Consider the following 15,820-nt stretch of genomic DNA (forward strand, 5'->3'; position numbering starts at 1 on the left):
TTTAAAATTGAATCTTTTGTTTGTTTGTTTGTTTTGCTAGTCCATTTTTTTTTTTTTTTATAGGCTATATACACATATATTTCTTCTAATATAGAGTTTGCAAATCATTTGGTATCAACCAAAGGACAACAGCTAGCTTCATGAATCTCCATATTTAACAGAGATGTTAAAGTGTTTTTATTGCTCAAGCTCTTGACAGGGCAGGTGAGAGCAGCTCTGTCAGACTCCACAGCCAATGAAGTTTCGGGTTCAGCCAAGGTGAAAGTTCGTGCCAACGACCGCGAGCCTCAACTTTCCTTCCAAGTTAATGTGATCATATTTGCCACGGAGATGTTCTTTAAATATATACAATTTTTAAAGATTTTTTTTTTTTTTTTTTAACTTGGCACTAATTTTGTATTTACTAATACACTAAACATTTTACACAGCCTAGGCCTATTTCTAATGACATTTTAAATGGAAATAATGTAAGCTATAAATTATTGGACTTCCTACGTAGGCCTATTAAAATACACAAAAATATTCTTTGATTATGTATTACATTTGATGTGTGAGATTATTTAGCTCAGGGGATATAATATTGACAATATAAAACCAAGAATTACCTAATTATTATTTATTATGTAAGAGCGCTTTCGTGTAACAATACAATTTATAGAAGTTTAAGAACAAACCGTCTACATTTGGTTTTCCATTTTACAATTTGAAAAAAAAGAAGAAAAAAACATAATTATTAATAACATATATAACGCATTTAACATTGTTAATGATTATTGAACACTTTAAAAACTACTGTTTTTCGAAATTAAAATAAAATAATAATTTATTATTAATTACATTCACGTTTTAAATAATGCACATTAACATGAAATTAAAATAAATTACAATATATTATTTCATGTCAAATAAATAGGAAAAAATATCGACAATAAATTATACACACACACACACACACACACATAATTATTAATAGGTATGTAGTATCATTTAAAAAAAAACAAAAAAACTATTGAAATACTGGCTAACGTTTCTCATGTGGTAAAAAAGCTTGCGCTTTCCCGACTGCATCTTGTAAGTTGAATACAGGAACAGGTGGAGGCGGGAGGGCGGTGTGAGGTTGGAGGTGGGGGGGAGAGCCCGGGATGCGCTGCCAATGGAAACAGCACACACGAGGAGCGTCGAGCCAGAGCACAGCTTCGCCTCCATGTCAGGTCCACTCACCTGCAAGGTGCGCAACGAAGATGATGGCCATGAACGGCAAGCAGCACTTCTCCATGCACCCTGCGCTGCACCCGAGCTCCGAGGGCATGCGGCGGGTGTGCCTACCTGCCCCGCAGGTACGTCTCACGCTAAACTCCTCGTATTGTCTCCATTCTGTCACTTTGAAGTGTTTTGAGTTGCTCCCGCTTCCATCCCTCCCTCCCCAGCCTCTCCTTTCCTTCCTTTGACTCTCTCTCTCTCACCCACATGTCTATCCAAGCAAAGCTGCTGCTTTCATATTAATTTTTATGACCTGTGCTTTGAGGAGGGTGCTTGGGAATGTTCTTTAATCCAGAGTTGACACAATTCCCCACTGACTTCCATATGCGCGCTCTTGCCTGCAGCTCCAGGGCAATATATTCAGCGGCTTTGATGAGAGTCTGCTGGCCCGCGCTGAAGCTCTGGCGGCGGCTGACCTTGTGTCTCACGGCAAGAGTCACCCTTTCAAGACGGACGTCACCTACCATACCATGAGCAGCGTGCCCTGCACCTCTTCTTCGTCCACAGTGCCCATATCCCACCCGTCATCCAACCTCCCCTCGCACCATCACCACCACCTCAGCCACCAGACCCTGGAGGGGGATCTGCTCGACCACATTTCCTCGAGTTTATCGGTCAGCGGCATGGGTGCGCCGCCGGATCCGTCGGTGATGACCACTCAAGCCCACCAGCACCACCTGCAAATGGGTCACTTACACCAAGCCATGGCCATGGGCCACCCGCACACCCTGTCGGTTCACAACGGGATGGCGTGCGTCAACGACGTGGAGTCCGATCCTAGAGAGCTAGAGGCGTTCGCGGAGAGGTTCAAGCAGCGGAGGATAAAGCTCGGAGTGACCCAGGCGGATGTGGGCTCTGCCCTCGCCAACCTGAAGATACCGGGGGTCGGCTCGCTGAGCCAAAGCACCATCTGCAGGTTCGAGTCCCTAACCCTTTCCCACAATAACATGATCGCCCTCAAACCCGTCCTCCAAGCCTGGCTGGAGGAGGCTGAAGCGGCTTACCGGGAGAAAAACGGGAAACCAGACCTTTTTAACGGGAACGAAAGGAAACGAAAGCGAACGTCGATCGCGGCTCCGGAGAAGCGATCGCTCGAGGCGTATTTCGCCATCCAGCCGCGACCGTCCTCGGAGAAAATCGCTGCAATCGCGGAGAAGTTGGATCTAAAGAAGAACGTGGTTCGGGTTTGGTTCTGCAATCAACGGCAAAAACAGAAACGGATGAAATATTCAGCAGTGCACTAGTGCTGTTAGAGCAAAGGAGACATTTTAGGAACACCACAGGGATCTAAATATCTTCTTTTAATTATTATAAGCCTATAAAGACATTTCATATTGCGTCCAATTGATGTAACCAGTGTGCGAATTATTCCAGGGGGTCTGTACCCCTAATAAAGGCTTGACTTCCTCACAAAGAAAACAAAAGATCTCTGTGTAAAGGATCTTAAAAGTATGTATTTTTACGTTTCAGTATAACCTCAAAAGTTACATTTAGTCGTTCAAATCGCGTGTGCCTGAAGTAACCATGGCATCACTAGTTGCTCAAGCAGTTTCTGTTAAGATCAGTATCGGACACACATCGACGAATTGACATATAGCCTAGCTAAACTAAACATTTCGGTTTTGTCTTTTTGAAGACTAAACGTCTTCGGTTAGCTAACTGTGGTAGTGGCGCCAAAGGGCATTTTGGTTTGTGCGAGGTCGAGAAACCTCAACAAGAAAGTTAGTGACAGAAATTTCTCAACCCCTAATCAACCCAACGAAGGCCATTAAATAATTCGCACACTGTGACCTACAATTTTAAACAAACTTGAAATTATATTGATTAATCTTTGGTCACAGTTTACATTACAGAGTTCATGTAACACTAATGAAAAACATGCAGCACTTAATGTGTAATTATTTTATGAAGCTATTGCTATGGTTATGAATTAATTACAGCAACATGCACTGTGTAACATGGGCATCGTAATGTAAATTATTTATTCTTTTAGTAAAACAAAATACATATTAATTTAGCTCTACATTACAAAGCAATACTGTTGAATCCTTAAAAGCTTTAATTTAAAATAATCAAACTTTGAATACATTTTCCAGGAGATTAACTGAACGGCTACTAAAAAACTTTGTTTCAGTATTATCACACGTGAAATTATATTTTGAAGTGTGTACGTGTGTTTTTGGTATTTAAAGACTTATTTATATTACTATACAATTTGCGCACAAGGTCTACCTTATGTTACTACAGTATCACATGAAATGTCCTTTGAAATTTGTGTACTAGCGTTTGTAATATTCGCTTGAATGTCTTGTCAGATGTGACTGCATACATGGTGGAAATCACATGTTCTCACAAACTGTCACGAAATATATTTTATATTTATATTTTTTCGATCATCAGTTGAAGTGATTCTAATATGCAAAAACTGATGGTGTAAAGAATGCTGCTATTTGATTTAGCCACTGCAATGACTTTCACTTTAAACTTCACTTTACAAAATGTGTGACTTTGAATGTTATTTAATAAATTGTTGATTTTTTTTTTCAAAAGCTCTGTGGGAGTTTTATTTTTTTATTATTTTAATTACACAGAAAAACAGGACAACGTGTCTGGTTCATATCACGTCAATATAGGAGAAAGTAAATCTCAACAATAACATTTTATTTTTGTTAAAATATATACGCACTTGAATTGCACAATTTTCATCTTACATAAACTACTTACAACGAAAGCAACTCGCGTCAAAATCATTGTAATATCATTAATTTTTAAGACTTGTGTTGTTTTATTAATAAGCTTTAGTTCAATTGTGATTAAACATTAATGAACTAATGTAGACTAAACACCACCTAATTTAAAGAATATTTATAGAGAGAACAAAAAAATTAAAGTCAACTTTAAGACTTTTTCCTCTTTTCTAATTCTGGTTGGCAACATTAAGCAGACGCCGCTGAATAATAAATGTCTGTCACGGCTTTGTGCAAAGGGATTTGAAATTATTAAGTAATGGCGATGCAATATTAATTGTATATTGGTATAAAACAGGCAGAGAGCTGAAGGGAGAGTTGTTAGTCAGGAAACGCTTCTTACAGGCTCAAGGGAAGGAGGAAGAGACGCTGTTCAGGTAAGACGATGATCATTCGAGTCGTTTTTTGTCTGCAGTTCACTCTCATGTTTCAAGAAGTAATTGTGAAGTTCTGTTAAAGACTGTTGTTGTAGATGCTGTAGTATACAAAATGATGATGTTAATTAGATAGATATCATCTTGAGAAAGTTAGACATTATTTAAATGTTTGTATTTAAAGTAAAAAGATCGATAAATTAACTAACACGTTTCCGTTAATTATTTTGTTTGACTAAATGAAAGTTAGTTTTAATAAAACAGAAGTAATTATTATTTAGTTTTTTACATTACACAAAATGTAAAATAGTTGTGTATGGTGTTTTATTTGATATATACGTTTTGTGATAAAAAAGGGTAAAGAAAAGGGTAAAGATTTGACAATGTATCGGCTATACAGCTTAAAAAAGTAATGCTCAACTATAGCCTCAATATAACTGAGTCAGTGTGGGTTATTCTTTTTCTTTCTTTTATTTGCAATAGCATGACATGGTGCACAAATTCGTTTTAGCATCTATCAAATATTACTTTTTAAGCATAATATTAACTAGTTAAATTTCATTCAAAATGTACATTTCTTTTACGTTGTTCTCTAAAGAATTGTTAAAAAAAGGCTTAAAATACGTAGAGCAACACCGTTATATCATATATATATATATATATATATATATATATATATATATATATATATATGCTATAACGTTGTTGCTAGTTAGTATATATATATATACTAAAAGCACTGTATTTCCCCCCAGCCTAAATTCTAATCTTTCCTTACTGCCAAGAAGAATCATCAGTCCAAATTTATAGTTAAACTAATGGGATTATGAAGGAGGGTGAAACTCATTGGAGAAGACGGATCATGAATAATTAAGAGCAGTAATACTTTTTTAATATCATAAACATCAAACAATGGTGTAAACCAATCTAAGTTGAGCACAGAGCAGTGGCATGTGGCCAGTGGTGGGGACTGAATTATAGATGATCTGCTGAAAGGTAGAGGCCTATGGCCAGTAACTCATGTGTCATAAGGAACAGCCTATGGCACGCTTGAGGGTATGTTCAAGTTGCTTCAGTTAAGGCTATTTGAGTGTTCTTCATCTTTTCCCCAATCAAATATTATAAAGGGATGTAATTTGGAATAATTTGGAACCCATGGAATACTCATACTCTGATAATAAACTGGACACATCTTTTTATTTGTTTCGTGAAATCGTGAACATTGAAATCTTCATAGGAACTCTAGATTGGAATAACGTCTTAGTAACTGGAGGGTGATTGATAATTTGTTCAAAATTTCCTATCATTTTAGAAGGAATCATTTGGATTATTATCCTCCTTAATCTCTTGATAGAACATCTAGCCTATAAATGAAGAACATTTTTATATTCAAAGCAATAAACTCTAAAATGGCTATTCAAAGGCCTACATTTATTTTTATAGTACAGAATTTGAGGTTGCTAGAGACATGCGTGTCTGAGAGAGAGAGAGAGAGAGAGAGAAAGTGAATTCATGTTTTTATTTCAGAGCAAAGAAGATCTGACAGAATGAGGGTGGAGGCCATTCAACCCTCGGCAGTCTCTTGGAAGATGTGGTGAACCCCCTCTCCCTCTGCGGGACAAGCGGTTGTTCTTGCGCCGACACTCCGAGTCTGCGTATGAGAATGGCAGAGTTAAGACACCGGCGCTTTAATTATTCATACAGTGCCAGCAGCAACACATGAGAATGCAGCCAATGCGGAGGAAGACAGCGAACCCGGTGTGCTTTATTAGTCCGTTCCTATCATCATCACACGCCAAGCCACCTTAGGCATTTGCCCGCGGTGTCTCAAAGCGATAACTCAAGGGGTTATCCAAGTGGATACTGTTACCGGGAAACTTGAGGCTGTCCTTCAGAGGTGAATTTTGGGCGCGTCTTCAACGGATTCACTTTGTAGCCTACTTCAATGTCAAGCTCACTCTCATGGCAATTCGTAACTATTTTACGTTTTGTCGAATTGGTGGCTAAATTGTATGAATTTGTAGGCTACAATCTGCTTACAGTTAGATTTAGGGGTAGATTTTAGTAGTTTTTTTCCGCTAAACAGTCACATTGTACGAATTAAGAAATCCGAAATCGCAAACTCATAAAACATTAATGCTTAGGACCGTAAACCATCCCCCCCAGGTCAATATGAGTGAGATGGCCAATCAACTCAAAGTAGGCGGGGTTTAATGTTTACAGAAGCAGAACAAGAAATACAGCGCTAAGCTTTAGTTTAACATTGAAAGAGAGTGAGGTAAGGTGTAAGGTAAGGTAACAGTAAGGTTTTTAAACTCTACTTCTAGAAAATGAAGAATGTTTTGCTTTTTATGTTTTCAATTGACCCTTCGCCAGGAGTTTGATTGACAGGCGATCTAACCAATCAAACGCAGAATCCATTTTGTCAGACAAAGCAGTCAGGGGAGTTAGCAGATTAACATAGACTTGAACTTGAAAAAATGGTGTGTACTGACCATAGGCGTAATTTGCGGGTGGGACTACCACTTTTTGAAAGGGTCGATATTGTCCCGACCACTTTTTGAAACCTCTCACGGCACGGATATGTAATACAAAAGAAACACCTCTAGTTGATTATCAATTTGAGTTAATAATAGGCGATCTGGTGCTAGAATGTGTTGTTTTTGAAATCATGTTGAGTGCTTGTTGTCGCTGCTATCAGAGGCTCAACAGTGTTCTCTTGGCGCTCGTGTACACTGAGCAGTGTTCACACGGACGAGCGCTTCAATCTATCGCTCTGTTGCAGAGACTCTCTATTTGTTAGGTTGAAATCACAAAACAAAATAGCTACACATAAACGTATCCCTGCTTTTGATATACAATCTTAATGAGCATCTTTGGTTTTAATGAGAAAAAAAAAAATCATACATGGTTGGGGTTAGAACCCAGAACCTCTTGCACGCTAAACGAAAATGCCACCACCAGTCCATCAGGACAATCTAGGTAGCAATCGCGGATCCTCGTATTTATTAACTAATATGCATACTCTCGGAACTAATGGCACATACACATTCTTGTCCCACCCACTTTTTAAAACAAAGTTACGCCACTGGTACTGACGTCTTTCCTCGATTGAAACAACATTCCTTATGATGTTCATTCATGTTTATTTGATGCTATAAATTAACTAGTAGGAAGAGATGATCGGTTCACGAGCCGCTTGAACTGAGTTGCTACAGCAATCTGTCACGACACTAAAGAGCCACAAAACGGTATTTATTGTTTAAATTTCTTTAAAAATAACAAAATTTTAAATTTGATACTTTGTTTCATATCAAAAGTAACCTGCTCTGTTATGTCTGTCGAATTTTTGACCATTCTTCTATAAGCTCATTTGTGAGGTCAGGCAGTGATGTTGGCGAGAAGGCCTGGCTCACAGTCTCTGCTCTAATTCATCCCAAAGGTGTTCTGTCGGGTTGAGATCAGGACTCTGTGCAGGCCAGTCAAGTTCCTCCACACCAAACTCGCTCATCCATGTCTTTATGGACCTTGCTTTGTGCACTGGTGTGCAGTCATGTTGGAACAGGAAAGGGGCCATCCCCAAACTGTGGGAGCATGAAATTGTCCAAAATGTCTTGGTATGCTGAAGCATTAAGAGTTCCTTTCACTGGAACTAAGGGGCCAAGCCCAACCCCTGAAAAACAACCCCACACCATAATCCCCCTCCACCAAACTTTACACTTGACACAATGCAGTCAGGCAAGTACCGTTCTCCTGGCAACCGCTAAACCCAGACTCGTCCATCAGATTGCCAGACAGAGAAGCGTGATTCGTCACTCCAGAGAACACGTCTCCACTGCTCTAGAGTCCAGTGGCGGTGTGCTTTACACCACTGCATCCGACACTTTGCATTGCACTTGGTGATGTAAGGCTTGGATGCAGCTGCTCGGCCATGGAAACCCATTCCATGAAGCTCTCTACGCACTGTTCTTGAGCTAATCTGAAGGCCACATGAAGTTTGGAGGTCTGTAGCTATTGACTCTGCAGAAAGTTGGTGACTTCTGCGCATGGTGTGCCTCAGCATGCGCTGACCCCGCTCTGTGATTTTACGTGGCCTACCACTTCGTGGCTGAGTTGCTGTTGTTCCCAATTGCTTCCACTTTGTTATGATACCACTAACAGTTGACTGTGGAATATTTAGTAGTGAGGAAATGTCACGAATAGACTTATTGCACAGGTGACAACCTATCACAGTACCACTCTTGAATTCACTGAGCTCCTGAGAGTGACCCATTCTTTCACAAATCTTTGTAGAAGCAGTCTGCATGCTTAGGTGCTTGATTTTATACACCTGTGGCCATGAAAGTGATTGGAACCGAACTCAATGATTTGGAGGGGTGTCCAAATACTTGTGGCAATATAATGTACGAACTAGTCCTATGTTTTTTAAAAAGCTTTAAAAACCATATATTTCCATAGTAAATTGCCTGTATTGGCTGTAAATGGTCTTTTGCATGTCTGATCTTGGTCGCTACAGGCTTGTTAAAGAAAACATAATACCTTTTTATGCATGTGCTTAAAGGCCTTAAAACACTTGAACCCAGATAATTTCTGCTCGCAGCTATATTTATTATTATTTTTATTATTTTAGACACGTACTTATATGGCACATAGAAGGCACTGGGACTGATAAAACACTGGGGGTGCAGGTTTTACCTCTTAAGAAAAGTAGGCTATGGACTATTTTTATATGTTGCAAAAAGTAATAAACTACTAAAACAATCAACATAATCTGATAATGAAAACTCTCATCGTGAGGACAAACGAGAGTAGTAATTTAACTAGTAATTTCAAAGTTTTTTGTTTTCCCTTGCCATCTTTAAATACCTTGTCAAATGATAACATTGTTTATTATGAAATGTTCTGATTAATAATGCTAAATGTATAGAGAAAAAAAAGTCAAAAGGCACCACACGTTAACTTGTCACAAACCTGGTTTAGTTAAAAGGTCAGAGTCATCTGTATGACAGATAAAAATAATTTGCTGTATTCTTGTTTTATTCAGCGTTTTAACAAAAGTATCTATTTTTGCTGCTCACCGTGTTTCTGCTACTGTTGTTAAAATAAGTGTGTCATCTGCAAGCGTGTCATCTGCTTAATGTGGCACTTTACATCTTTAGAGTGAGAGAGAAGCAACGTGGAAGAAGCAGAAAGGGCTTGAATGAAGCACGTTTGGCTTTAGATAAAAATATTAGAGGATGTAGTGTTGAAAGATCATTACCGTAAATGACCCTGAGCCCTTATGGTGTGAACCGTTCCATTGTTTTGACACGGTTGCAGAAACGGTAAAATGGACAATAAAAAAAGTAAAAAATTAAAAACATTTTAATTCGATAAATATAATAGCATCATCCCTATCAGATTTTAATGCTGAACATATCAATGCAAGATTTTAAAACGTCAATATTAATATAATTTAATTAAGACTAAAAATAGATAAAACAGCTAATTCTGAAGTATTCTACAAAATCTTTGAAAGGAGTCCTTGTGTAAGCTGAGAAGAAAGTCCTTTTTGTTTACAATTGTAACAATTATTTCTTTGTGCAATCCTGAATCACTGTACTGTATGACTGTACTGGTGGGTAATCAGGGGAACATATACTTTGTTATGTGCAAAGACACTCTTTTTTTTTAACCCAGAGTAAGCTCAGGCTACGTGACACCAAAACTGTAATAGAGTTGACCCTGTGGCTGATAGGCACAGGTATCTGATCATTCACGCCCCTTTAAGCATGCCGGATTGTGGGACGTGTGCACACTTGGCTCTTGAATTGCCTTTGAATAATACATGCACCCATGCAGTGTGGTTATATATCACTCCACATGTTCTCATGAGCCCCCTCTATGGGACACAGGTCTACATTTCACTGCTATAAGCACATGTGAAAGCAAGGGGGCGTATGCGCTATTAAACAGTAGCACAAAGACAATTTGCACTAGAATAGAAAATGTGAGGTGTTTGCCTATGTAGAAGTTGGTGCCACAATGATGTGTTGGTTGCAAGGGCACTTCTATAGTGTTCTGAAGGCACTAAGACCTCAAGGTAATTTTTTTCCTAAAAGTAGCTTAACTGGTAGAGCATAGCACTAGTAACACCCAGGTCATGGGTTTGATTCCCAGGGAACGCATACTGATACCATTTTTTATACTGAATGAACTGTGAATTTAAATGGGAGTTGCAAAAAGCAACACTAAAGGCATGTCAGGTGTGATTGTTTTCTATTCTATATCAGTATGGAAACTGTAGATGAAAGAGAGAGAGAGAGAGAGAGAGAGAGAGAGAGAGAAAATAACAGTCCCATTAAAGTATTCAATACTAGAATTTGATCAAGGTGTATCAAAGCCTCTGTGATCCATTTCACATGATATATGCCCTGTGGAACACAGACAACACCCTCAAGAAAAAATACACTAATTCCTTATTATTAGTGAACATATCATGAAATATTTAAGAAGCATAAATTATGTATTGAATGAATAAATTAATGATTAATTGCTCCATGCATGATTATTAATCAGTGTTAACTAGCCAAAAAAAGCCCTTTTATTTTTATTTTAAATCGGTTCATGTGAGTACAGTGGTTCAATATTAATATTATAAAGCAATGAGAATATTTTTGGAGCGCCAAAAAAAAAACTATTTAGTGATGGCCGATTTTAAAACACTGCTTCATGAAGCATCGGAGCACAAATGAATCAGTGTATTGAATCTGCTGTTCGGAGCGCCAAAGTCACGTGATTTCAGCAGTTTGGCGGGTTGACACGCGATCCGAATCATTTCGGATTTCTGCCCAAAACCAGGTTTTGCTAAATAAATACAAACTTTACATTTCAAAATGCTAAAAACCTTTTTCTCCATATTCTAACTCTATCAAAACACAGCAAACCTGATTCAGAATCGAGTCATTCTGTCAAAACACTAGCACTAGTTTTCTATCCAACATGAACATAAAGTCAATCAAAGCGCAATGACTGTCAAAATACTAACAGTTGATGGCATTACGAAAACTGCGTTACTTTACATGCAAGCCATTCTACATTTTTGGTTGAGGGTTGAATGTGAATTCTTGGCAACATATCAACTATCTAAAAGTGAATGAGTCAATACATTATAGAATGTACAATCGAAAAAAAGAAGAAGAAAGTAACAGAATTGCTCAGGGTAGCCACTGGTCAGATGGGTCCCCTATGCAGAACTTCATTTGCCCCCTTGGTTAAAGTTGCTTACTGAAGGTGGGGTGTTGATGGTGTCCCCTTGTTAGTTAGTGCTCTACGCAGACCACATATTCTGCATATATGGAACAGTGGTAGTGGAATCAGCTTTACATTAAACTTTTTACTGAAATTAAATCATGAAATTGCTGCCATTGATCAACAACAAATCCAACATACATGGCCTTTGGTTACTATTGACTTTTTATCTAACAATTCTGACTTTTTTTCTTGCAATTGTGAGTTTACATCTCACAATTCTGATATCCAACTATTCATCTCCCTTGCCCAGACATTATTTTTCTCTCTCCTCAAAGTTGTTCTGCATCCACACCAAACAAAACCAATTCAAACAGTCCCTTTTTTACTGTATGTCCATGTAATGAAAAGAACTTCAACACCTGACTATGCCTCCAAATGATATTGGAAGCTGCAACTTAAAAATGCATATCAATTGTTTCAGTATATTTTATATATTTTTTCAATAGTTTTGAGCTGCTGTTGTAGCAAAAGTAGAGGCTTTATACTATATTTAAAGATTGGAACATTAGGTCTTCATTTCGGACATGCTGTGTTTACAAGCATTTGCAAATAACATCAGAAAGATCCATGATTTTGATATTGGGTAAGCTTGTATAAAAAGAAAATTTAAGAATTTCAGTGTTAATTGACTGCATTTTGTGTGAAAATGACAAATTGTGTTAATAGCATGGTCACTAAAGATAGATGTTGAGCTAATTGTGTTTAAAGTTTTGAAAATGTGACTACAGATTGAACAAAAGTATGATAGCAATTGTAAAAAAAAGACATTTCTCCTTAAGGCCAATTCACACTGCACCAACAGATGGCAACATACACTTCTTTTGTTGGATCAGTGTGTTAGCCCTGCCCGTGCCTATCAGAGCTTGTTTTTGCCAATTGAACATGTGCAATCGACACTCGTCGGGTCCTGGAGACATACTGTAATCTGGTGATTGTCTGCGTTTGTCGGTGCAGTGTGAATTGACCTTTATATTAAACCTTTTTGGCATCAACTTCAGTCAAGAACTGTACGGTTCTATATGGAACCTTCTAAAAGAAGCATTATAAAACTTCATTATTTAATGCAAATGTTACTTTAATAAAATATAGATACCTGATACATAAATCAAATAGTTGCTTAGTATTTATTATATTGTGAGGTTACCTATTCCATCAGTCAAGTTTCTACAAGAACAACAATCTAAACATCAAGATACGCTAAAAAAAAGAAAAAACTTCAGAAATGCTCTATAAATTGATGTTTCAGTGCAAGTAAAAAAGATCAAATTCGTAAACCGAAATGCTGACAGAACTGAGATATAATGCACAAAATCTGTGCTTCACAAAAAAAAGACCATATTTAAGAATATATAAAAAAAAAAAAAATGATATACTGCTACAATCAATGTAAACAAAATATGTTAATAAAGACAAATAATAAATATGATCTTTTATAAATTAATTTTTCTTGGGTTTGCTGTATTCTTTCTTGACACATTTCATGAGATTTTCCAAGAATTTATGCAGGGAGATTTCATCTTGGTCTTCATCAACAGGTTTGCAGGTGGTCTGAAAGACAGTAAATGTCAGGGTTATTCTACTCTGGTAGGATGAAGGTATTGTACGGAGAAGACATCACATTACAGAGTTCAACTTACTCCTTCATGGTGGTTGTTATACATATGCAAGTTCCTCATTAGTTTCTTGTCAGTACGGAAATCGTCATATTTACTTAGCACAGAAACCTTCGTCTTCAGTTCTTGCTCAGCCTGGCAGAAAAAGTCATGCTGCAAAGATATTGAAATCACAGGTAAGACCAGGCCTCAAATTCATGGAATTCAATTGTTAGCATTATACATTAAATTAATAAATTATAATGCCACATAGGAGACTAGCAAAAGTCCATAAAAATCTCTTTGCACAAACCCCAAAAAAAGGTTATTAGGCTCTGATCATGAAATAAATATGCTGGATAGTTGTGTTAATATACTAGTATTGTGAGTCAATGAAAATTCATCTCACCACACAGCTCTCCTTCTCAGGTACCAGTTCTCTCAGGAAGATTTCTTTTCCCTAGAAATAACAGGTAAAATGAATATTGCAATCATGCTCTGCTCAATATCTGACAGTACAGACAGTTTTGGCTTATTATAGTTACTATACTAATGTTAAATCTTACCTTGTGCTCCTTTGGGAGTGTTGTCATTGTGGCATTTAGCTCATCAATAAGCTCTCCCAATATAGTCTTATCATTCACTTTCAAAGAAGCACTGGAGACGAATACAGCGAAAGCGAGCAGTAGTATAGTCTTCATCATTTTGTCTGTCCGCTTGGATTTCTCAAGACTTCGGTTGCTTGAAGGCCAGAGGTACTTGATTCCCCTCTGCTGTACACCGTGTTTATATACTCTCAAAAGCGAGACTTGGCTATGTAGATTTCTTTTTGCATCGTAAGCTAAGCGACGTTTATTGGCTGATTATGCCGCGCTCAATGATTATCTTGATTGAAATGAGATGTGGTTGATGATACTTGTCATATTGTCCTGATTTCCTGGAACTGACACTGACAAACTGCCAAGAAAGATCATAATGATTTTGAGTAGCAGGCCTCTAGATGAGGTGCTGAAGGCCGCATCCTCACTGTGTGCTTGTGCAAATAAGTTTCATTATTGCAAAATGATCAATTACTGATAGGTTTTGCTGCAAATCTGCATGTGGTCGTACTTGCTTAGTGCCTACAGTTGTGTTGATAAAGTGGAGATGAATTAGTCATGCAGATGACGCCATGAAAGGTCCAATGAATAATAACTTTTAAAATCTAATTTTAACATGTTGGTTGGCTAAACTCAAATGTTAAAGACAATTTTAGAAACATTATATAACTTGGAAAAAAAAGAATACTCAAGTTAAAATGTATGATCAAATCAAATACCATCTAAAAACAAATTCTCTCAAAACTATTACCTTAATTACTTGAAACTATTCACTTTTTAGTGAATGTATGAAGTCATTTCCCTCATGTCCTAGCAGAATAACCACAGGTGTATTTCATCACTTTAACTATGGACATTGATCAAATAAATAAATAAATACAAGTTAATTCATTTTTTCACTGTATATGCATTATCATTTAATTCACTAAGATTTTTTTGTTTGTGCTTTTTTCTTTAAAATAAAGACAATTTGGTTTGATATCTTGATACATTTTTTATTTTATTTTTTTCCTTTAAATAAAAAAAGTGTTAAAATAACTGCTCATGTTAGCTCAGGTCCATTAGATAAAATCAACAGATACAACTTTATTTATACAACTTTATTTTTAAAGTATTTTTCATTGTTAGTTTGTGTTAACTAATGTAGTTAACCAATGAGAAGCAAGTGGAACCTTATTGTAAAGTGTTACCAAATATTGATACCAAATGTTTAACTAGTAATTTTAATTCTTTATTCATCATTAAAATAAATGCGCAAAATAAATCTTTAAAGTGGATGGAAAAGTACTGACAGCAATAATTCAGAGAGAGCTGATAGAGACAGAAACACCACCAAAAATACTATATATTTGGCACAGCTAAATATACATTTATAATAAAGGTTTATGAGAATATTGTTTTATGTTCACTTAAATTAAAAGTTGTTATAATATTGAGATGTTCTATGATTGTTAATAAATAATAAATAAAAACATTCCATTAATTTGCTGTCTAGGTCTGGTTTTTAATTATACTGTAATGATGAATGGATAGAATTACTTATTTTATGCCCTGAAACTGAAAAGAAAATTAAATCCAATTAGTACAGGCATCAGTATTGGTATCAGTGATACTGAATTTCATTAGTAAATAGATTCTATTAAACAGTCAAATAACCTCATTGGTTCTCGCACACGTCTAAAACATGCTTGGGTTTCCGTTACCATCTGATGTGTGCATTTAATTGAATAAAAGACAAAATTAAATATGTTCATCATATAGTGATCTGTCTCTTCAGAAAATTTGGACTAAATTTAATTATACGTTTTGATCTCTTTATAACTTTCTGAAGTGTCGCATAGCTATGGAGGGACATAAATCTCTCAGATTTCATTAAAAAGGTCTTATTGCATTCCGAAGATGAAAGAAAGTCTTACGGGTTTGGAATGACATGAGGGAGAGTAATTAATGACAGA

General features: G+C 36.8%; 2 protein-coding genes across 2 annotated transcripts; one reads left to right on the forward strand and one right to left on the reverse strand.

Annotated features, from left to right (window-relative positions):
• Positions 1-901: 901 nt before the first annotated feature.
• Positions 902-3,859, forward strand: pou4f3 (POU class 4 homeobox 3). The gene is made up of 2 exons (XM_048167666.1): positions 902-1,337; positions 1,605-3,859. The coding sequence occupies exons 1-2, from the start codon at positions 1,143-1,145 to the stop codon at positions 2,502-2,504; spliced, it is 1,095 nt and encodes a 364-aa protein (XP_048023623.1). The 5' UTR covers positions 902-1,142; the 3' UTR covers positions 2,505-3,859.
• An 8,872-nt stretch (positions 3,860-12,731) lies between these two features.
• On the reverse strand, positions 12,732-14,575 carry il13 (interleukin 13). Its single transcript, XM_048167375.1, has 4 exons — positions 13,833-14,575; positions 13,676-13,726; positions 13,312-13,440; positions 12,732-13,222 (listed from the first exon to the last, which is right to left on the reverse strand). Exons 1-4 carry the CDS (start codon positions 13,968-13,970, stop codon positions 13,112-13,114), a joined length of 429 nt encoding a protein of 142 aa, XP_048023332.1. The 5' UTR covers positions 13,971-14,575; the 3' UTR covers positions 12,732-13,111.
• Between the last annotated feature and the right edge of the window lie 1,245 nt (positions 14,576-15,820).

The sequence above is a fragment of the Megalobrama amblycephala genome, linkage group LG18 (assembly GCF_018812025.1).
Source record: "Megalobrama amblycephala isolate DHTTF-2021 linkage group LG18, ASM1881202v1, whole genome shotgun sequence".
NCBI lineage: Eukaryota > Metazoa > Chordata > Actinopteri > Cypriniformes > Xenocyprididae > Megalobrama > Megalobrama amblycephala.

Excerpts from the sequence above, each read along its gene's own strand:
- pou4f3 (XM_048167666.1), top strand. The coding sequence starts at position 1,143 with ATGCGCTGCCAATGGAAACAGCACACACGAGGAGCGTCGAGCCAGAGC. Across the intron at positions 1,338-1,604 it reads TGTGCCTACCTGCCCCGCAG|CTCCAGGGCAATATATTCAG; the intron begins GTACGTCTCACG and ends TCTTGCCTGCAG.
- il13 (XM_048167375.1), bottom strand. The coding sequence starts at position 13,970 with ATGATGAAGACTATACTACTGCTCGCTTTCGCTGTATTCGTCTCCAGT. Across the intron at positions 13,727-13,832 it reads CACTCCCAAAGGAGCACAAG|GGAAAAGAAATCTTCCTGAG; the intron begins GTAAGATTTAAC and ends TGTTATTTCTAG. Across the intron at positions 13,223-13,311 it reads ATAACAACCACCATGAAGGA|ACCACCTGCAAACCTGTTGA; the intron begins GTAAGTTGAACT and ends ACTGTCTTTCAG.